At 45.5% G+C, this 23,569-nt stretch overlaps 1 protein-coding gene, 1 long non-coding RNA gene and 1 other non-coding gene across 3 annotated transcripts in view; 2 read left to right on the top strand and 1 right to left on the bottom strand.

The window, feature by feature from the left end:
* Positions 1-2,205: 2,205 nt before the first annotated feature.
* LOC109730375 (uncharacterized) lies at positions 2,206-7,542 on the top strand. The gene is made up of 3 exons (XR_002223177.2): positions 2,206-2,515; positions 3,787-4,020; positions 4,750-7,542. It is a non-coding gene; the product is annotated as an uncharacterized LOC109730375 (long non-coding RNA).
* Positions 5,245-5,348, bottom strand: LOC142869764 (U6 spliceosomal RNA). The gene has a single exon (XR_012918332.1). It is a non-coding gene; the product is annotated as a U6 spliceosomal RNA (small nuclear RNA).
* Positions 7,543-14,003: 6,461 nt separating the features above from the next.
* Positions 14,004-23,569, top strand: part of SEC16B (SEC16 homolog B, endoplasmic reticulum export factor) — a 38,621-nt gene continuing 29,055 nt past the window's right edge. Inside the window, 8 exon segments of the mRNA XM_012765024.3 lie at positions 14,004-14,725; positions 16,690-17,038; positions 18,385-18,497; positions 19,236-19,356; positions 20,070-20,178; positions 21,285-21,426; positions 22,083-22,234; positions 22,612-22,673. Coding sequence (XP_012620478.3) covers positions 16,743-17,038; positions 18,385-18,497; positions 19,236-19,356; positions 20,070-20,178; positions 21,285-21,426; positions 22,083-22,234; positions 22,612-22,673 — 995 coding nt within the window. The 5' untranslated portion in view covers positions 14,004-14,725; positions 16,690-16,742.

Raw genomic sequence — 23,569 nt, 5'->3', positions numbered from 1 at the left:
ACGCGCAGCCCGGGCCCGCCGCCCGCCGCACGCACAGCCCGCCGCAAGCACAGCCCGCCGCCCGCGCAGCCCGCCGCCCGCCGCCCGCGCAGCCCGCCGCCCGCCGCCTGCCGCACGCACAGCCTGCCGCCCGCCGCACGCACAGCCCGCCGCACGCGCAGCCCGCCGCCCGCCGCACGCGCAGCCCGCCGCACGCGCAGCCCGCCGCACGCGCAGCCCGCCGCACGCGCAGCCCGCCGCACGCGCAGCCCGGGCCCGCCGCCCGCCGCACGCACAGCCCGCCGCACGCGCAGCCCACCGCCCGCCGCACGCGCAGCCCACCGCGTTCAAGACGTTTTCCTGTCACTTGACTCAGTCTTATGGTGGGTTAACATGAAATTTTTGGTCTGTTGTAAATAAGTAATTTAGTTTAAGTACTGGAGCTTAAAATTCTTTTGAGAAGAAATATTTATACTTGCTATTTCCTGTCATGGATTTTGGTTCTGCAAAGTCTGAGCTAATACCTCCAGTCTGCTGATGACATTGGAAAGGACGGGACTGTGAGACCCAAAAGGCGTATATTTGGGAACGTGTCAGTCATTGCATTTTTCATTTTATTCTATTGTTTAGTTACATGCAGGCAAATCTAGTAACTTCCTTAATTTACCCAAGACATCTGAGCCAAGGAAAATGCAGGTTTATGCATATGTGGATGTGTGATTTTTGCACAAATTCCAAATGTGTCTTTTTTTAAGTAAGAGGAATATGTGGGAAATGAGGCTACAATATTGTCTTAGGACCAGGTTCACAAGTACCATGTAATCTAAGGTCCAATACTGTCAATAATAGCCTGAATGGTAGAAGTATTCATAAATATGTGTGGTGTTCACAGAAAATAAATCTCATCTTTTAATATTTTTTCCTATTCCTCTTTTCACTGACCTCTTTTCTCACTACCTACCCCTCCTTGAAATTAATTTTGATTCATCTCCCCCTCCTGACTTCTCACAGCACCTACTGCTGAGGCTATGCATTTGGCATTTATTTGCATTCTACTCTTTATGTATATCTATTAATACTTGTATCCTTCATTTCAACCAGTTAAGTTATTATTAACAAGATAAAGGAAAGTAAATTAATTGCCAGACAGGACAGCAAATACAGGTCATATTTAACTACTCTTTGTATAAATCTAAGAAAGTGCTCCTTATATACAAAGCAAGGGTAGTAATTATGAGTGTCTTCTCTAGTTATGAAAAGACAATTTCTGAGGGATCTGTTCTTAATATTTGCAGTATGATGTTGTGGAATGATCTCTGAGGGCCCAAGGCTCTGAGTTCTACTGTGTGACCTTAGGCAAGTTATTTAACTACTCTGAATCTCTAACTATTTCTATCTAAAATGATGGGTTGAATTAGAGATCAATGCTGTGGGCTGAAAGTTTGTGTCTCTGTAAAACTCATATGTTGAAACCCTAACCCCCACAGTGATGGTGTTAGGAGGTGAGGCTGTGGGAAGTGATTAGCTTGGAGCTCGCATGAATGGAATTAGTGTCTGTATAAAAGAGGCCTGGGTTGTCCCTTGCACCAGTCACCGAATTGATGTCACCTTGATGTTGGGCTTCTCAGGTCTCAGTCCAGGACTCTGAGTAATAAATATCTGTTGTATATAAGCCATATAATCTATGCATTTTCTTATAGCAGCTCATGAACCAAGACAAGATCCTTTTAGGATAAAAAATTTTTAGGATTTTAGGAGTCTACTTTGGATTCTTTTTGTTCTTGAAGTAAAAGAACAACATTTCTTTTTACTTTTTATTTCTTTTTATTTTGCTTTAAAGTTATTTTAAAAACAGTTCTGTAATTCAGAAATTTTACCAAAATCAGACCTTTCCCTATTTAAGTTTTTCACATTGAGAGTTTCCTCTGCTCCACGATAATAAATACATAACACAATATATTTCCTCTATTTTAAACTTGTATCTAATTGATACACAGCCACTCAGCCATTGTGGTGACTGGACATCTTGAATGTTCTATAATTCCCCAATTTAAAAAACCCTGTTATCTATATAGCGAAGATAATTTAAAATCCAACTACATTCACATACCTCACTTCATTTTAATTCAAAAAAATGTAGCTAGGAAAAAACATAATGACCTCTCTTCTGTTCTGATTATGTAAAATGTGTTGGTTATTGGGTTATTGATCAATAAGAGCTTATTTCCCAGTTTCCGGCTCTGTTGGTGAAATGCAGGGATTGGTTGGTTAATTCTAAGTCTCTTCTTCCTTTCCTCAGTTGGCATCTTCCCCAGCAGTGTCTGAGTCACGGTGGAGGCACCGCCCGAGACGGTGTGGCCTGAGCAGCACTGCCGGCAGCAGCTCTGCGTGGCGTGCTCGGGGTCCCTCCCTCAGCAGCAGGCAGCAAAGAAGGGTATGAGGGTGTGACAGCAGTCTCCAAGGAGGAAAGGGCTATGTGAGGTCTGTGCTAGAAAAGGATTTTACATTTCTCTTTGGCCTGGCTTGTCTTTTCCAGGTAAGTACAAGACATCTTTAGAATTCTTGAGTGTATTTGGAACAGAGACACGAAAAAACCCAAATCTATTTAAGATTCAGCAGAGGGCTCAGAAGCATAAGCGTTCAGGCAAGTTACCACTTGTCAATGACTGTTATATAATAAAAACAGCTTTCTTTTTTTTTTTTTTTTTTTTTTTGAGACAGAGTCTCACTTTGTTGCCCAGGCTAGAGTGAGTGCCGTGGCATCAGCCTGGCTCACAGCAACCTCAAACTCCTGGGCTCGAGTGATCCTTCTGCCTCAGCCTCCCGGGTAGCTGGGACTACAGGCATGCGCCACCATGCCCGGCTAATTTTTTATATATATATCAGTTGGCCAATGAATTTCTTTCTATTTATAGTAGAGACGGGGTCTCACTCTTGCTCAGGCTGGTTTTGAACTCCTGACCTTGAGCAATCCGCCCGCCTCGGCCTCCCAAGAGCTAGGATTACAGGCGTGAGCCACAGCGCCCGGCCAGCTTTCTTATTTCTTTTGATTACATAAAGTGTTTTCGTTGGAAAAATGAAACATACATAAAAATATAGCAAGTTAAATAAAGATCATCTGGAATCCCACCACTTTAAGATATCCAATTACACTGGTATAATCTTACACATACTTCTTGTTAAGCACACACACCACTCACAGACAGATTTACAGGAATGGGATATAATAAATGTTGTTTTGTTGTAAAGCCTTTAAAATGTTACTTCTACCTCTACCCATTACGCTGTATGCCCTCTCCCTTAAACAAAGGAAGTATTATTAAGTTCCGGGTATGTATCTTTTATATACTTTAATCTATATAGATACATAAATACTCATATATAATCTTATATAATTTTATTAATATATACTTATACATAATGGCATATGGGATAATATACCTTTTTACCAATAATATGCTACAGAAACCTCTCCGAGTCAAATGGTATAATTGTAATTTATTATTTGTTATTAGATATCATAGTATTTTACAACATAAACGTCTGATTATTTATTACACTATTTTGCTTTTCATGAGCATTCACCTTTTCAGTTTTTGCCACTCCAAAGGGAAGCGTTTGTGATGAACTAGCACTTGTAAGTGTCCCTAAATTTCACTTTTTCAATTTCTAATCCGGATGGTATTTTTGTCAATTATTAACTCGCTGTCATTATTGTTTAGAAATTCAATGTGATATTGATGTTCTCCTTGGAATTCTCATTCAGATACATGAAGAGGTAAGTGTAACTTCTTTCTGTAATTTCAGATAGTGGCCTTTTTGATTCAGACCTTCTCAATATGGTGGTTGGATCATGCTTCCAGTCTCGGGAGCTACACATGAAGTCATTCCGTTGGGAAACTGTTGCTAAAGCAGAAAGGTTCTGGGCGGCTGATGTGGCATCACGGTCTACAGTGTCTGCCAGCTGTGAGTGACAGCAGGCTATCACGATGGAATATGGCAGCAGCAGCAGCAGCAACTCCTGATTTAAGGGCAAAAGATGTAAGTGCTTATTTTCACCATTAACCAATTAATCCACACCAAACCCAAACTGAAGAATGCTAAGAGGGAATACAATTCCCATGAGAGACCCTTCTAGCAGATTTATTTGAGAAGAATTTGGTCTTCTTCAGCATAGAAAGGCATTAAGCCAGCACATGGCTTTCAGCAAAAGGAAGAACTTCACAGGGTCTTGTTCAAAGCCTAACTCCTTGGATTGCCTGCATACCCTGGCGGGGCTGTACCTGGGGGGTTGAATGTATTGCTGTGTGCAAAAGAATAAGCAATTTCAACTTACAAAAAAATTTTAGGCAGGTTTGATTATGGGAAGATGAAATGAGGCTTAGCAGTTATAGTGTTTGGGGAGAGGAGAGAACCTGTTAAATATTTTAAGGAGGATTCAAGTTTGTTAAGTCTGACTTGGAGGCAATGTGGAAACTTGTTCTCAGGCTGTGTAGATGGCGAGGGGCATGGTGCCTGCCATGACAGATGAAGCCCTGGCTTGGGTCCCTTTAAAGAGGTGGCTCTGTGGCTGCTGTTCCCAAGGCTTCCACCCTGGAAGTCATGTCCACAGTTTCTAGTATTTTCAGAGTTCATAGACCGTGTGTTTATGGGTTGGTGATGTTTTTTCTTTTTGTTGAGACCTTTTAGTCTGATGTTCAGTTCTGCATGAAACCTCATAAATGACCCATAACAATTTAACCTGAATGTGGTTAACTTATTGACAAACAGATATATTTGACTGCCACCTCTATGCTGGGGATACCTAAGTGAAGAAGATGGAAGAGGCCCCGCCCCTGTGGAGTCTGCCGCCCAGCAGGAAACACAGACGCTATGAAAGGAGACGTGAACCTGGCTGGGAGTTGGGAGACCCGGATGTAGGTCCCGGCACTGATCCCCGTGAACCATATGGAACTCTGGGCTTCAGTTTATGTGCTGTAAAATGAATGCATTGGGATGGATAACCTCTTCAGTAATTGATTGCTCACCTCATGTGAGTTTTCCCCTTGCTGAACAGCTTCTCACACAGCATTGAATTTGCTCCACATCCAATTTGGGAACAGGTGCTTTTTTTGTGAAATGGATCTCACATGTTGCCAACCAGGCTTCATGAGATTGTGATATTCTGCAAAAGAAACTTGAAGGATCCTTCTAAATGGGGCCACTTACAATATAATATTTGTAGGAGGAATGGTTACTTTTGAGAAAGGTGTCTTTTTTTTTTTTAAGAAAAGGGAACACTTGATGAGTCTGTGTTTCCTCCTTGCTCGGGGGCCATGCTAAACTCTGTATTGTTCCAATTTTATTATATGTGCTGCCAAAGTGAGCAGCAAGAGAAATATGTCATAAAGGTAGCAGTTCTACACAGACTTATCTTAAATATCTGAATTTCTGTTTTCAAATGGTCACTGATTGGAACAAGTACCTTCTCAACTGCTGCTGACTTTTGAGGGGAAAAGGCACAAAAACTTGATACTAAGGAAAATGAAATGGCTTCAAACAGGTATGACCCACAGATTTAAGGCTGAAAGAAATTTAACTGAGTCTAAAAATAAGCCAGACTGTGGTTTGAAATAGAATAGAAAATACTGACCATTGGTGGCTGTGCAGCACAGCCTCAATCAAGTTCCTGAAACTCTTCACCATTAGCTCAGTCATTTTTGACACTGGAAGTTGTGGGAGTTTCATAACATGTTTAGTAGAATAATGAATAAATCAATTTTTAAAAACCATAGTTAGCATCTATACTTTTTCCATCAACCTTGGTTAGGCTGGCTCACAAAATCATCTGATGGGCTCATACATCCCTTGCTGCCCTCCCTTCTGGAAGGCAGAGGTGTGTTTCCTGACCTGGGACAGAGGCCTTCTCTTGGACTGTCCATCCCCATGTGGGGACGGGAGCCTCCTCTGGGGCTCCCACACTTGTCACTCAGTTCTTTTATTCCCCTGTGTCTTCAGTCTCTCCTTTACACTGTCTTTTCACTATAGGTAAAAACCTGTGTGAGTCGCTTCCATTTTATATCAACCAACGAATTAGCCAGCCAACCAGTCAATGAACAAACACAATTCCTCCTTACTATTCTCTCTCTTTTCTGACCTTTTCACAACCCTCTGGGATCCAGTGGACATTTTCAAGTTCTTTTTAATTGCTTAAAATTTTTTTTTTCCAGACATAAGGTCATGCTGTGTTCCAGTCTGGCCTCGAACTCCTGGCCTCAAGCCGCCCTCCCGAGTGGCTGGGACTACAGGTGCCTGACACTGTGCCTGGCTCAAGTTCTTACGTGACTTATCTCTTACTATATTTACTCTCTGTACCTTTTCCTCTTTCTTGACATTCTATCTTCCTGTGGTTGTCTTGATGCTGTTCTGACTTTGCCTTCTCTGTCTTCCTGGACTTCTCTTTCTCTGTTCTTCACTTGAAACAGTTATTTTCTTATTTTGAAATCTGTGCTCTTCCTTGACAATCTCATTCATATCCATGATTTTAATTATGTCTTGTGTGCTGATAATGCCTAAATCACAGCACATACAAATCTTCAGGAAAGAAGCAAAGTATAGACAAAGGAACACTATCAACCACAAATATGTGTCCCTGCAGACTTCTCTGGGGAACTCCTAACTTATATCCACTCTCGCAGACACCCCCAGTATGTTGTCCTGCAGGCCACTCAGCTTGCTGTGGCCCAGCCTGAACTCACGTCCCTCTGAGTTGGCTGCCCTTCCCTGCATTATCACAATGTACACCACCTTTAACCCGACACATCACAGTTTATTCAAGTGACGAGTTTAATTCATTTGCCTCTCCACTTGATGGTGAAACCTAAGAAATAGAAATATGTCTTTTGTTTGTGTATTCCTAATGCCTACAACAGCATGAGTCACATGACAGTTATGCAATAAATGATTATTGAATGATTGAATGGTGGACAGATGACAGCTGTAGGTTGATATTCTATTAATGTTATCTCAGTCAGCCCAATGGGAAGCACCCTTCTTTCCCAGTAACAAGCGTAAGTTCCGGGTGCATGTTTCTTGGAACGTCTCTGGACATGTACTGGCTGCTGGATTAATCACCACAGCCAGGGAGATGCAAGACTCTTACTGTCCAGGCCTGAATTTTGTCCTCATTCTTAGAGCAAGGGATGGGGTCAGTGCCACACATGATACAGAAACTGAGAAGAGGCAGGGATGCCAATAAAAGGAAAAGTGATGATTTATTGCCAGAAGCCAGAGGGCAGGATACTGGGCTGACAGAAATGTCAGATGTTCGTCATAGGTGTGCACAAACACCCGCGATACTAGGGAGGGCTGGGCCTGCTCCTGCCATATTGGCCGGGTGAGGCGGTTAGGGCTGCCTTCAGTCTCAACACTTCTCTTCGCATTCCAGGCTCAAATCACACTGAACGTGAAACCCACCAATGGTGCTGTGAAGGTACCAGGCCTTCCTTGACCTCTGAGCCCCGGTCACATCCACCCTTCCTTCCAGGATGGTGTGCTCTCACGGTTCGTGTCTCAGTTGGGATCGTTCTGCTGGGAAGTCTTCTCTGACGAGGGTGGACAACTTACTGTGCGTTTCATCTGCTTCTTGCTGTCATCCTCTCCTAACACTTATCCTTGGAATTTCTGTTACCTTGTCTGTGTCCTGTTAGGCAGTAAACTCCAAGAAGATAAGGAACAGTTTTGCCTTGTTCGCTTCATGTGGCCTGAACTTAACACCTAAAATGATGCTTGGCACATAGTAGACAATTAATATACAATGAATGTAGTACTCAGTTTCCCACCCATTTCTTGGTTATTATAATAAATAGTGCAAATTGTTTTGGGTTCCTTCCATATAGTTTTGGGGCTTAGCAACTTTATTTGAGGAGCTACGGAGAGTAGTTCATATGGGAGAAAAAATTTTTTATTACAACAAATAGGTGAATTAATATTGTCCAAAATAGTATTTGTTGAATGTAGCAAATAATTTTTTTATTCTTCCAGGGGTGAGATTATACCTCAGCCAGATTCATTTAGTGACAATTTATACAGTGAATGATATCTGGCCAACACTTGAACATGGTGCTGTGGTGTCATAATGTCACGGGACACGCAGAGCATTGCATCCTTAGTTTAACGGGAATACTCCTAACAAGCTTGTATGGAAAGCATATCACAGAAGCGAAGTCGGGAAGGGCAGTAAATACTTACTCAGCATGCAGAGAGTCTACACACTCGTTTATGGGATGTTCCTCTCAAAGAGTGAGCCTTGGGCATCTCCCTGTGGGACGGCAGGCGTGCGTGCGTCACTTCTCTATCATACTGTCATGCCCTTCAGCGTCCTCCAGAGACTGAAATTTGAACTTTGTTTTTTGGCATCAGAAGTGGCGCCTATGGAAGTTGCCCTGATGTGCTGAATTTAGCATTAGAGCAGCACTCACAGGGAGCTTTGCTATATCTGCAGTCACTCATTCCAGACTGAGAGAACAAGGAATGTGAGTGCCACTGAAACACGTGTATGTACTCACGTTGTGCACACACACGGGCTATTTCTGTGCGTGGAACAGTGGGCAGAGGGGTAGAACTTGCAAAGTGGTATGAACCTTTATTGGCTGACAAATGGGACAAGGAGACAATACAGAAGTTAGTCTTTGAGTTCTTATTTTTATGATTAAATATCTATTCTAATCTCCCTGTCATCATGTTGAATGAGCCTGTTTATACTGACTGATAACTTTGAAGGTTATAATCATTGTATTCACATGAAATGGAGTTTTAAATAATTACATTCTCCAGCTCTCGGCAGCAGAGGGCGATGCAGGGAGGGCGAGTCTGCAGGCAGCAGGTAGGTGGCATTTAAAGGAGTCCTTTGTCGGGGCTCACCCATCAGGGCTTGGTCCTATAGGAGACCTGCACTGTGCCCACAGCTCCACTTTGAAGGCTGTGGTGAGAGTGACAGTCCCAGGACTGGCACTGGCAGCTCACAGTGCCCGGGCCAGGCTAATTGTCCCTGGCACAGGCACCGTGGTTTCCTGGCGCATCTCCTCCTAATAACTGGCACCGCTGACTGGCACAGGATGCTCCGTGTCTGGCCTGTCCCTCGGATCAGCTCAGGACGGGGCCAAAGCCTTGGCAGCCCCCCCTGGCTGGGCCACCAGCTCCATATCTTCAGTGCTGGCTCCAGGCGGCGGCTTGGCTGGAGTCGAGAGGCTGCTCTGCACTAAACCTTCGTCCCTTGACTCATCTGTGGAGTCAGAAATATGAGATGCTTGCTGACTTTTTAAAAAGAGCCACAAAGCATCAGCTGTTGCTGGAAATGCAGGTGTGGCCGTTCTCCTGTCATTCCCACTTTGGCTAAGAGTATATTTTTAAAAATTATTATTGAATTTCATGTTTTTCTTTCACTGTCCAGTTGGCATGGGTCTCTTAAGTATGGCCATGGACCCCAGTTTAACAGGGTATGCAGATAGCGTGTGTCTGTTTCTGTCTCATTTATGCCCCACATGGCGCCCTTGTATCCACTCTTCGATCAGCTCCTCACCTCATGGCCTCAGCCTTCTCTTTTACTTTCTCTGGTAGCTCCCTGTCAAAGTTTAATTCTATACTCAGGCTGTGAAAATCATTGTCTACAATCATTCAGTACACGCTGCTGCTGCTGTACATTTAAGATGTCCATTCATCTATAAATACAACTTTATTGAGCTCTTGTTGTATGCCCGGCACTGCGAGCACAGCGCGGAGCAAAGCAGAGCGTCAGCGTGCCCCACGCAGCTCAGAGCCGGTCTAGGCCTCCGCAACAGCTGCGCTTCCAGCCCCGTGCCACTCGGGGACATGTTCCTGCTTGAAGCCCATGCCATTTTCCATGCTGCCCATCCCAAAGCTTCGTGATGGTTTTCAAGTCTCTTATCAAATGCTCCGCCTAGAATAGCCAGTGGAACTCGGCGTTCTACTCCACAAGGAATCCATGGTTTTGGGTCCCTTCCTGTACAGACTCGCCTTCCTCTGTGCCTGTCTCTGCCTTCTTCCTCCGCTGCTCAGAGGAGTAGGGCCCTTCCTTTACCTAATTAATCTTTGCTCCTATACTCGGGATCCCACGTGACCAGCCTCCTCTTTATTCCTGCAGCGATTGTGTTTCTTCTCTGTCTCTCCAGTCTCTCCCTCTGAACCAGCACATAGCTCTCTTTGCCTTGTGCACCCTAAATCAGTTCCTCACACTAGAGGGTCTTGTGGTAGCTCCAGCTCTTTTCCTCACATCCAGGCTTCTGCAGACAGCAATTTATGCTCGCTGTCTCCTCTTCCCCCTCACTTCCCATTTGCTGCTTAGGTGATTTCTGTGTCTGATCCCTCACCCCCTTGACCATAGCCCTACCAACACTGTTCCTGTTAAGAGTATCAAACCTCTTAGCTGTCAAATCCAGAGAACACACTTTGGCCTGTTGCCTTTCTTAATATTTCTTCTAAGTTTGGTGTTGCTGGCCACTTTCCTATTTTTGAAGCCATCACCTCAGCTGGTTTCTGGGGCACCATCAGCCCTGGTTCTCTGCTGTTTTTCTGGCGCCTCCTCACTGTCTTCCCTGGGCTCTTCCGCCTATGTCCAGTTCTTCTGTGTCCCCCTCGGAGCTCCTTCTTCCGACTTGCCTTCTACGTCGAGGCTTTTCTTCGGCAATACTGTCCATGCTTGTGTCTTCCACCACATCTCTCTCCTCAGGCCTCTCTCTTTAGTCCACTGTAGCCAACTACTGATTGGCCACACTTACCTCTGTGTCCCACAGGCCTTCATGATCAGCATGTCCAATACTGAGTTCATATTCTCCACCAAACTGGCTCCTCTTCTAAGATTGTTATCTAAAAAAAGGCAGCGTGATCTCAGCTGCAAAGCCTGAAAACCTGGATTTTCCTTGACTTTTCCTTCTCACTCATCTTCTACAGTCAACTGAGTATCAATACATGTTGATTCTATTTTATAAAAATATATATATTTATATGTAGTCTATCTGTCCCTTCTCATCCAACCTTCCTACAGCTTCTCTAGTCCAGGCATTTCTCTGTCTTGCTTGATTTGTGGAATAGCTGGAATAGCACACATTCTCATTTCTAGTCTTATGCTTTCCCCTGTGCTTCCTTTCATTGGAAAAACCAGCCACAGATATATCCATTCTAATAAGATTGCATAGTATTGTGATTGCATATTTTAATGTCTATTGCTCCACTGAATGAGGGCTTCTTTGGGGCAGGGATCATATGTTATCTATCTTTGTGTTCTCGATGTATGTGATAATGCAGGGCATATAGTAGGTGTTCAATAAACACTTGTTTAGTGAATGAATGACTCAAACTCTATCCAGAAGAGCATACTTAATCAATACAGTTGATACAGTGGAGCGGAGTTAATCAATCTTGGAAGTTTTGAAGAGTCATCAGCCCATTTTAGCAGTTTGGATGCTAATTAGTTACTGATGTGACAATAACACATTTGGATATAGTATTGATTAAAAATAATGTTAGTTGACTTTGTCCTTTAAAATTCTAACTTGTCTAATTGTAGACAAGTTAGAAAATATGGACAAGCAAGTGGAAAAAAATAAAATCATCCAAAATTCCATCACCTGGAAATAGATAATTACTGCTAATATGTTGATACAGAGTTCTCAGTTTTTTTTTTTTTTTTTTTTTTTTTTTTGAGACAGAGTCTCGCTTTGTTGTCCAGGCTAGAGTGAGTGCCGTGGCGTCAGCCTAGCTCACAGCAACCTCAAACTCCTGGGCTCAAGCGATCCTCCTGCCTCAGCCTCCCGAGTAGCTGGGACTACAGGCATGTGCCACCATGCCCGGCTAATTTTTTTTATATATATATCAGTTGGCCAATTAGTTTCTTTCTATTTATAGTAGAGACGGGGTCTCGCTCTTGCTCAGGCTGCTTTTGAACTCCTGACCTTGAGCAATCCTCCCGCCTCGGCCTCCCAAGAGCTAGGATTACAGGCGTGAGCCACAGCGCCCGGCCCTCAGTTTGTTTTTGTTTTTGTTCTCAGATTTTTACTTTCAGTAAGAGAATAAGATCAAGCCTGGGGGATGTCTCAGGTTCTGAGCTGTCCCTTGCAAGAGTAACCAGTCATTAAATCACAGTGCTCAAGGATTCATGGCAAACCTGACCTGGACCTAGGTGGGTGTGCATATCCATCAGCACTAATTGAGTGGCTAAAGATTAGCAGTGTCATTAGCAGTCATACTATCAATACTTTTGTTAGACAGATGTCAAACTAGGGTGGTGTCTTAGTTTTAGCTTCTATGACAGAAAAAACCATAAACTGAGTGGCTTAAAAACCAGAAATTTATTTCTCACACTTCTGGAGCCTGGGAAGTCCAAGGTCAAGGTGATCTGGTATCTGGTCAGGGCCACTTCCTGGTTTGCAGATGGCCATCTCCTGGTTCTATTCTTAGACAGCGGAGAGCAGAGAGAGAGGGAAAACAAGTTCTCTTTTTTCTTTTTATTAATATAAGAGCACTAATTCTGCTCATGAAGGTTCTCGTCTTATGACCTAATTACCTCCCAGGGGTCCCTAATACTATCACACTGGGAGTTAGGATTCCAACTTATACATTGTGGGAGGAAACAAACATTCTGTTCTAGAAAGCCATTACTCTTATTTGAAGCAAGACCCTAGCCAGTGGTCTGGCGTTTGGAAAGGAGCAGAGGGACTTGGACAGGACATTCACACCATCAGCAGGCCTCAGGGCTCCGAGCCCAAGGCACAGTTGGGAGGAAGAGCAGGAGCCAGGCATGAGGGCAGAGCACTGGGGCAGGGGGAATGCGAAGGTCATAGCGGTTTGGGGGGAGGGCGCCTACAGGATCATCCAAGGGCACTGCAAACAGGACTTGAAGTGGCGAGACTAATTCTAATCCACCACCTGGTGGGGGGTGAGCTCTAATGTATTGTCAATCTGGGTAAATTTGGTTTAGAAACCAAGAGGAATTGAGCTGGCAGGTTGAAAGACCGAGTAATGGTAGACAGGGGGGAAGGGGAGGCGAGGGGGGGGGTTTAACGAGGCAGGAAGTGATGAATCCCAAGTGATGATCCAGTCCCTTTGAGAGGTGAGTTCCCACTCCAGTCTGTTTCATTTTGTGACCCATATAACTGTTATATGCCATGTGTCTACATAAAATAATGAAAGCTAATTGGAATTAATTTTGGTTGGTAAGGGTTTGAAGAGTTTCATAATAACTCTTGAGGTAATTAGAGATGCTTTGGGATGTCACACAAGGAGCATTTGGAATAACTGGGCTAGATGTTTAAACTGCATTGAAGGCTAGCAATGGAATGAAAATTCTATAATTGCAGGAACACTGAATTAGGAATTAAGAGTTTGGGGTTGAAATCAGTATGCTGGTAAACTGGCTTTCTGAAAAAAACAAAAAACAAAAAACCAAAAAACCCACCAGGAACCTTGCTTCGTAGCAGTTACCAATTTCTGTGGTGTAAATACTCCCACCATGGAGGATTTCAAATTATCCATGGTTTAGTAACTGGCTCACACTGTTCCTGAATATTAATAATCAGTTCTTGCAAGCACTGCGTGAGGCAGCAAGAGCACACCAGCATGAGCCTTTCTGAGATGCTAGTTAGCTTTGCGTTCTTAGATAAACCAATTTGCTGGGTCTTTGTTTTATTCACAAAAAAGTGGGGTTACTAATGACCTCTAAGATCTTTTCCAAAGTTAGCATTCTGCTAATGCAGCCAGTGCTATAGGGCAAGACCAATTTTTTTAATAGGCCAAATGAGTTACATCAGAATTTTGGGAATGTTACCCTGATGTATCAGAACACAGGCTTTCCCTGGACTAGTAACAACATAAGAGGCTAATGGGCTCTAAGCTTTTTGAATGCAAGGACTGTGTCTTTTATATTTATGTGTTTCAAATCCTGGTACATAATAGAAACTTGGTAAGCATTTGCTGAAAGAATAAACCACTTCAGCTTTTTTAGAACAAATTCTGAATATTAAAATATTAATTCAAAAGTAGAGATGCACTTCTCTGTGTTTACCTTAATAATGCTGAGGAAATATATGTAATTCAAATTACTCTGTCGTTATAGCAGAAAACATTTCAGTGCCTTCAGTTCCGTATTGGGCATTTAAATCTGCCTTCCAGCTAGATGGCAGAGCAGACTGCACAGCCCGAGCGCAGTGGAGAGAAGCCTGAGCGAGGAAAACCCAGCCCGGGTGGCCAGGTGTTCAGCGGCCACCAGTGCGACAGCCCCTCCCCACCCGGCCCTGCCGGGGGAATCAGCTCATCTCTTTTGAAAGGAAAAGATAATATTTATAGAGCATAATTATTTGTATATCATGCGCTGCTTTATCAATAATTGATCCTCATAATGACTGCCATAAGCTGAGTATTGTTGTTTGTATTTTAGAGAGAAAGAAACGGGACTCAAAGAAGCTGAGCAGGAGAGTGCCCGCGAGTCGGCGCCCCAATGGCAGTGGGTGCTCTTCTTGTCAGCCCGGCCGCTGGCCTTCCTAGATTCCTCTCCTGGGTGTCTCTCTTTCGTGTTTGCTGTGGGGCTTGGATGCCTTCCCGTGTGTGTGCACCTGGCTCAGCCGCGGGCAGGCAAACAGCAGCACCACTGTCGGACGGGTCCGGCCAAGTCCCAAGTGGGCGGCTCCCAGACTCAGGTGGCTGGGCTGTACTTTGACCGAACGATCAGCTCCATGGAGGCTGGGCAGTTGCAAAGGTAACTGACTTGCTGTAGACACGAGGGCCAGGTAAACCTTGGTAGACGTGGCACCTGGACTTTGACAGTGTCCGGGGGGGAGGGGGGGACGCACTCCTAGGCCAGGTCCCGGAGCAGGCTGTAGGAAGGTGGGACGCCGTCGGAGCAGGTGCGTGGCAGCGCCAGCTGCCTTCTTCCCTTCCTTGAGCTGTGCTCGCCGCGCTTCAGAGCAGGAGGGGCGATATTGCCTTACTGGGGCCAGGGAAGGTCATTCATGTGAATGTGTGAGTGTGGCTTGTCATCATAGATGTAATTTCTTCATGTCGAGAATCTAAGGTGCTTTGCGTTTGTTGTCCTTGAATGTGACCTGAGGTCTAACTCGCTGGAGCTGATGTCTCTTGGCAACAGAACGGTGTGATTTCAGTGACGAGATTGACTATTGTGCCTTCGCAGTTGGGGAAGGGCTGTGTAGTGAGAGCATCTGGGGACAAGGGACAAGGGAAAGTAGCTTCTTCTCGTTCTATCGATGTGCGTCCAGATGGTTTTGAGTTCCATGGGAGAGGCTCATGCACCCTTTCACTGTGCCTGGGGTGTTTGCCCTTTCCTGGGATTTGCTGGCAAAGGCTCTCATTGCGCCTGGCTTTTCCAAGCAGTGAGTCGCACGGGAAGGAAGGCGCCTGTTCTCCTTAGCTGTGATTGACCTGGGCTGGAAGGCACCTCTGCGTCTTGCTCTTCTTGTATGTTCTGCTCTTGGCTCACAGCTGTGGACCCTGACTCCGTGGTGTTCGAGCAGAGTGACATCTTGGTTTCAACACACACCCTTTTGTTCTGCTGTGAATTTTTATGTGGGGCTGGGAGCTTCAGGGATGGGAGCAAGTTATGTGACTCTATAAGAATCTTGCAATTTAAGACAGTTCCCAGGGGAGGAAGAAGGTGGGGGCTGACCGAACCTGTGTGCTCCTGACACAAGAGAACCTCTGAGCAGGGTGAGGTCTGAGGAGTGCTTTCCCTTTGCAGGTGTCCCGCGCCCCCCCCCCCCATACAGGAAGAGGGATTGGAAGGTAATCAGCCTCTGGAACTATTTCCCATTTTGAACAATAAGTGAAGGAAATCAGTTTGACCCTAGGGAGACTTCCAAGTTTTAAAATCTCCAGCCAAGAAGAATCTGGAGACATGCTGTCTATTTTTTTGTGTAAGCAATCTCAAACTTGCCTTTTGTTGGTGGGCCTGGAGGAGGGGCAGGTATTGCATATAATAGGGTCTAGTTCTTCCAGGGGGTTAATGTAAGGTTTCTAAAAAGGTATCTCTTGAAGAGATAAATTTAGCTTCTTTTTGTTTAGGAAATGTCTCCAGCCACTCACACTACCCTAATCTTTATTCCTGAGAACACTGTTATCTATTGAGCAGTTACTATATAATAGGTAGTGTGTTAGGCACTTTCCATGTGTTGTCTCTAGTTCTGACAGTAACCCTGCAAGGTAGTTTATTAAGGGACCCATTTTATGGGTAAGGAAATTGAAGCTTGAAAACATTAACTACCTAGTAAATAGCAGAATTAGCATTTGAACTCTGATCTAGTTCTCTCTGAGGCCCACTCTATTTCTATGAAACCACAGGGCCTCCATAGTAAGTGTCAAATAAATATTTGCTAGTAGAATATATGAAGACACACTAATTGGCGTTCCTTGATAGCATTTTTAGCTGTACCTATTACTGTTATCTGTCTCTCTTGCCTCCTCCATCTGTTGTTGTTCCAAATGTACTTTTTAATTTTGTTAAGCAACATCAATATAATTATCTAGCCTGTTATTTGTTTCATGTGTCTGCTTGATATGTTTTTCAGATTGCTCTATATCCATTCCCTTATGGTTTATTTTAGATAGATTTCAAGGACCATAGCTACTCTTTTCACAAAACCTAATCAATCACCATGTTTGGAGATAAGCTTAAAATGACTATTCTTTTCCTTTTGTTTTTGTCTGCAGGAAGATAACTATACCACTGACTGTCAACCCAAAAGAAATTCAGAGGGTCAGGGATGGAATTTTGGGTTCCCCAGAGGCTGCCTCAGCCACGGGGGAGGCCCATAGCCCCATCAAATGATCCAGACTGGGGGCTTCAGAGAGATGGGCATCATCGGCCGGCTCCTCACCCTCAGCACAACAGAGAGAGGTTCCATCAATGGCAAGATGTCCGAGGGGGCCCCCAGCCTCAGCAGGACCCCAGAGCAGACCACCGGCAGCCCCACTATGCATCCAGGCCTGGGCAATGGCACCAGCCCTTGTCCGGAGTTGACTGTTACGAAGGTGGTTATCTTAGTCAGTTGTATGCAAGGTATGGCGTTAGGGCTTGGAATGAACCCAGCTCTCCTAAATGCTTGTGAATAGATTGTTCTTTCCCTTCTTCCTTTTCCTTTTGTTTCTCCTCTCTCTCTTTTTAAAATTTCTCCACCCTATATTGCCTTAGCTAAATCCTGTCCTCTCCCAAATTGGTTTTTGGTGATTGCAGATGATCTTTCCCTTCTCTTCATTTCCTAGTGGAGCTTATTAAAGACGTCTTCACAATGTGATTGGGTATTAGGGACTCAGTAGAGGGTAGAAAAAGTGGTGAAATGCAAGAAGGAAGACGGGATTGCCTTCCCGTCTTGCTCTGGGATTGCACAGAGCTATATTTATAGACTATGGAAAAGCTTGGTTTAGGGAACCCTATGAAAAGGTCCTCATTGTTAGTGGACCCTTCTGACCTGGGGCTAGCATGACACCACCGTCACCAAGCAGTCCTTGGGCCTAGAACAGTGCCTGCAGTGGTTACACTAGGCACACAAAACATCTGTGCTCAGAGAATGAGAATTAAAAAAAATCTATCTCAGAGAAATCAGATATAAACTTGTAGACCCCAAATTCAGAAGGAAAAGGTCACAGTGGGGTAGTTGTAAGTTGGAGGATCTAACTGATAGCATGGACTTGCTCTTTCATGGAATGTTAGAAGACATCTATGTTCTGCTTCGGCTTTCCAGTTGAGGTGATGTTTACCTGCCTATAGATTTAGGATTGAAATTATAACAATTATTATAAATTGTTATAAAGAATTTTGCCTATGAAATACTGAATGATTATTAATTGATAAAAACACTAGCAACCTGATGTTCCTTTCTCCAATCTTTTTGGATTATTGAATTCTCAAGGGAGGTATATTGACAGAGGCAATAAAAGTAATCAGATTTAAGATAGTCCAACTTGACTTTTTCACCTAATTTCTGTTTGTGACATGCATGGAAATTACAATGGTATATTGGGAGCTTACACAGTCATCTTGGGAAATGGTTTTCTCAGATAATTCAGGACAGAGTTTTTAAAGATAATATCTGCTTGTATTGCTGAATGTGTGTATTTAGGGAGTAAGAATTTTAATATAAAAACAAAAAAAGACTTTTTAAAAAAACTTTTAATGAAAAAAAGAGTTTTACTGTAAAAATCTTAGCCTTATTATGTGATAAAGGCCCTATTCCTTCTCTAATTCTGAATTTTCTGTTTATAGGATCTAGAATTAACTGTGGCTTTTAAGCAGATTCTAGACTGAGATTGCCATTCTGTCCTCTGTAGTTGTTTAGTTTGTCAACTAAACATTGGCTTCTCTCTGTGTCACATTCATACTCAACCGACTTCTTTGTGGTCTTTTAGGCCAGGTTATATGGATCAGTACCAGAGCCCTCATTCTGCAGCACTGAGGGAAGAATGTACTCACGGAAAGCGTTACTATCCTGGGTTCCCACAGTGGCTGCAGGAAGCAAGAGGTATGGAAAAGTCTCGGAGAGGCCTCTGGGACTTGGGGCGACGCAGCAGGTCTGACAGGCAGGGCAGGGCCTGAGGAGTCCTGGTCAGAGCCTCGTCTGGGGCGGCCTTTCCCGGCCAGGTGAGCCTGCGGCAGACCCTGCTCCTAGCTGTCTGGAGGGGAGGCATAGAAAGAAAGGAGCCGTGTTTCCTTTGCGTGTGCAGGTGGCGGCACCGGCGCCGTCATGAGCACTGTGGGTAGTCTGCACTTTGTCCACGTTTTTCTCGTACTCCTTCTTATAGCCAAGATTACATCCTCTGACCAAGCAACGGTGAAGTCAGTTCCTAAGGGCATTGTGTGTGTGTGTCCGACCATGACGTCACCTGAGGGTGGCAGACATGCACCACAGGAGTTTCAGGCCCTGTGCGATAGGTATAGGGTATCTGTGTGAATGGCAGCTTTGCACCCGCTAGCAAAGAGGAATCTGTTTCAACACTGAACACACACACACACTCACACACAGAGATCCTCACATGGGACAATTGTGTAGAGCCATGCTAATTGGTTCAGGGAGGACCAAGGGGCATCTTATGGACTTTCATAGTGCTCACCTATCAATTTAATTCAACTTGGCAAATATGTTCTCAGACCTACTATGATCCACTAGTAACTAAGCTTCACAGCTTGCTAGTGTCTTTCTGAAAGAGCTTGCAGAATCAGAAAGTGACATGTCTTTACTTTGTTTTCTCTGAGGGTGCAGTGCCAAGGCAAGGGAGTCCTTATGTCTGGTATGAAGATTACCAAGATCAAAAGTACTTCAGTGAACATCATCATGAAAACCAGTGTAGTGTGTTTGGAACACACAATGAGACCCAGTCCCAGTAAGTGTGAAAGGCGAGGCCAGTTTGACATGATTCAGTCGGACTCAGACTGTTGGGCAAACCTCATGGCATCTGGTGCTAGCCCCTCTGCCCGTCTGCCTTTGTTCTAGCCACAGGGACATGAGAGCAGCCCAGGGTGGGCCTGGGCGGCTGTGGACACGGACCCTGGGAGGAGCGATTCTTGTCTCCGAGAGGCTGTTTCTAGACCCGGCTGAGTCCTGTGAGGTTACTTGAGGTTACTTGAGGATCTACCCTAAAGGAAGTTCTTAATTCTATACTGGCCTCAGAACAAATGTAGCCTGGCAAACGTTCTCATGATTGGGCCTTGCCTATGGCTGAGGTGCTTCTCCTCAGCCCACTCCTGGGCCCTGAGAATGGGACGCCCTCCGGGGTAGGCAGAGCATCTGGCCTGGCGCCCTTGGCCCTGCGATCCACCCGCCCAGCTACTCCTAGTTAGCCACTGCGAGGTGTCAGGCTGCAGAGACCAACCCTCCCCCACCGGGTCCGAGGCCACTTCCGATAACTGCGCTAGGGCACCCGGCACTCCTGCTTTTCTGGGATTAGTAGCTTGAGGTGGCGAATGGGAGGAAAATACTTTCCTCTGGGACTCCCAGGCATCCGAGCACCTGCCCACACTTGCAGCCTGTGGCGGGGAGCGCCCGAGCCTCGCCGGCTGGCCTCGCACCCCTCACTGCCCGGTCCTTTCGCTGCAGCTCCAGCAGCCAGAACCCGTACAACCACAGCCCTGCTTCCAGCCCTGGGCAGGAGAGGGCCAGGGAGCTGCTGCCAGAGAGTCTGCTCACTGGGGCCCAGGAGAACAAGGTAATCTGAAGCGGCATGGGGGCTGGAGGCTGTGCTGGCACCACTGTTCGCAGCGGTAGGGCGGGCTGTGGGGATGTGGCCGCAGTGGCCAGCTGTCTGCAGGAGCCCGCGCCTCCCTGCTTGGCAAAGCCTCCACTCACACCTCCTGCTTCCTGCCTTCCTGCTGCAGTTTCACAGGTCTGAGGCCTTGATCTGGCTCTGCATTTTTGGCAAATAGGCAGTGTCAAGAAATGTCACCCAAGTCATCCAAGGTGCTGGGAAAGAGAAGAGGCTGCCACCAGGTGTTATGTGTTCTGGACCCCAGGGGATTAGCAATTGGGTTTACCTAGGAACTGAAAAGTTACTAGAATCTTTTAATTCAAGTTTGAAAAGCAGGGCTTGAAACCTTTCCTGACTCTTCCGTCTCTGTCCTCTATAATCTTACTGTGTGTATCAGCTGGGTCACAACGTGGAGCTCTTAATTTTTAAAAATAAACTTCTGATTTTGGAATAATTTTAGATTTATGGAAAATTTGCAAAGATAGTACAGAGATGAGCTCTTACTTTTTGATAGTCTTGTATTAATTTTGTATCCCTGATTAGATTTCTATGATTTTTGAGGGCTGTTTCTTTTGTATAGCACTTTACAGTATACAAACAGCTTTTGAATTCATTGTTTTACTCATATGCTCCCAGAATGTAAGTTCCATAATTTTTTGGTACACCTGTATCCCAAAGGAAAGCTGAGCCCTTGGAGCATAATAGGTGCTCATTAAATAGTTGGCGAATGAATACATGAGTAAGTACTTGAAGTATAGAGGGCAGATATGATGAGAGTATTTAGTTCGGGGAGCCTACATCACTTGTCCAAGGTCACCGCAGCTGCGTATTAGACAAAGCCAAGATTTGAATTTAAGACCCCCACCCCTAGGGCCTGCACTCTCCACTGTGCATGATACATCCTTTGGCAAACACCTGTCAACTAAGTGATTCCTTCTTCTCCTTTCAACACATCAACGTTCATGAAATGTATTGGAAAGTTTGAATTTTGTTTCTTTGGAGGAATACTTGAGAGGACCCGCACTCTGAAACTCACTCCCGCGTGTCTGCCTTGTTTTCAACTGCAGCCACCATTGACCGGCGAGTCCAGCCTCCTCCGGCAGCACGAGTCCGGCCTCAGCTCCAGCAGCTATGAGCTCAGCCAGTACATGGCAGACGCTGAGCAGTGCGTTTCTGTGGCTTCAGCCGCTTGGAGCCCAGTTCAGGCCGGTGGGTACTAAAGTGATCTCAGGACTCGGCTGAGCCCGACGAGGAAGGCGAGGTGGCAGGTCTCTGGGAAAGCCACCCTTGCCTGTGTCTCCCAGTGGATCACTGTTTGCTTGATTCGCTTATGTAGGCGCCCTAGGTGGAGAGGCCAGTTCTGGCTGTTTCCTGCCTCTGTGCTTGTGACGGAGAATCACCATAGCTGACCCTTGGAAGGGAACACTGCCCCCAGCCATCCGCAGGCTGGGAGGGGCGGAGGTGCCTTTAAGGAGCAAATGAAGAAAGTAAAGACCAGAGAGAATTAGGAAAAGCAAAAGTAGGACACAAAGCATAATTGCTTTGCCTGGATGTGGAGACGTCATGAGTACAGAGGCTACAAGAGCCAGAGACTCCTTGGCCTCCAAGTGACACTGAGCGTCTGGGCGGGGTGCGATGTCATTTGGGCCGAACATCGGATGCATGCATTATGTTCTGACCCATTCTCAGAGGCTTACATCTGACTGGAGCATGGAGCGTGGGCTGCTTCTGATCTTGGAGCCCACTCAGAATCTTATCTTGGTCCCAAGGTGGATGTGGGCAGAAATATATCTGTGACATATTTCCAAACTGAAGAAAAACAGCGGAAGTAATGCTAACAATGTCCATCTGTGTCTGTTGGTCAGGGGATGTCTCTGCAGCTGATCCCAAAGCACCCATGAAGTTCTATGGCCCTCATGTACCTGTGAGTTTTGGACCAGGAGTTCAGCTGGTGTGTGTGGCGCCCAGCTCGCCCACTGGTGGGCGAACAGCCCTTGTTGACCTGCACAGCGTGGAGGTGAGCAAGACCCTGTGTCCTGCAAGGCTGGCACGTTGCTCACCAGCTCTTCCTGACCTGCTTGCCCTGCTTCCTTTGCCAAACCCCGAGGCTCTAGGAATGGGGTGCTCTTGTGGGGCCCTGGCCCATCCACCTACTGGACTGGGGGAAGTGCAGGAATGGGTGGAGCTCTGCTCTGAAAGAAGTGATGCCAGACCTGTGTTTCTCCTGAGATGTGAGGGGTTCATCTTAGCAGCAAGACGAGACTTTTGTCCTGCTGTCTCCACAGGGCACCGAGCCGCATCTCGGACCTCGGCCCGGGCTCTGATGCTGGACTTGATTGAAAGGGGCATTGGGTGGACACAGTCTTGAAGACCAAATCTAATTTTTTGTTCCAGATTATTCTTAACGATTCAGAAGAGCAAGAGGAGATGAGAATTTTCTCAGGACCCCTGATCAGGTGAATAAGAGGTGCTGAGCACGGGCTTTTGAAACCTAGAAAATCTTCCTGCCCAGATCAGCATTTTTGGGGGATTTGCTCTTGGTTTCTGTGGAAGAAAATGTCTATCCTTGCTGGAGTAGAATTCTCTGGGCTGCAAGGTAGAACCAAATGTGCCCTAAGCCATTTTGTCAAGCCATTCAATAGTTGAAGAACAGAAAGAAAAATTAGCCAGCAGTTTAGACATTTAATATTAGTTCCATTGTGCAGAGGTTACATGGTAGGACGTTTTAGTGTTCTGTGTACTTGATAGATATTAGTAGGCAAGTGGAGCACAGCCTGGGAAGTCATAGACAAGTGGATCATAGTAGAAAAATTCTTGCAACAGTGGCTTTTTTCTGGAGAAAAATAACATTGTCAGTGTTCAAGTTACCGAATAGTGTGCTGGTCTGCCCTCTGCAGGACTTATCTGGAACTGCTTTTAAATTCTTAGTCCTATTTCAGATATTCAGGGCACTTTTTTTGCGGGTACTCCTGGCTAGGTGACAGAGGACCTGGGTGCTAGGCCCAGGCGTCCTAATGACTAGTGGCACCATGGTGGACAGGTCATTTAGCCCTCTCTGAGCCTAGTTTCCCCTCAGTAGGTATAACACCTGCTTAGTCTACCACAGGCTTGGCCGTGAAGCCTTTTAAATACTATCACTGCTCTATAAACGCATTCTTATCATGCAGCTCCCTCCAAGAAAACCTCCATATGGTGTCGGGGCAGCTCCTCCACGTGAGCACGAGTGTTGTCTCTTTCTTACACACAGGCACACGGATGTGGGATAGCGAACCGAGTTGGACATTGGGGTGCTGGTCCCCCCTTGGCTTTGCTTTTCTTGGATGATCTCAAGCAAAACATATTGCCAGTTTAT

Source organism: Microcebus murinus, chromosome 2 (assembly GCF_040939455.1).
Source record: "Microcebus murinus isolate Inina chromosome 2, M.murinus_Inina_mat1.0, whole genome shotgun sequence".
NCBI lineage: Eukaryota > Metazoa > Chordata > Mammalia > Primates > Cheirogaleidae > Microcebus > Microcebus murinus.
This window is presented reverse-complemented; position numbering and strand designations above follow the sequence as displayed.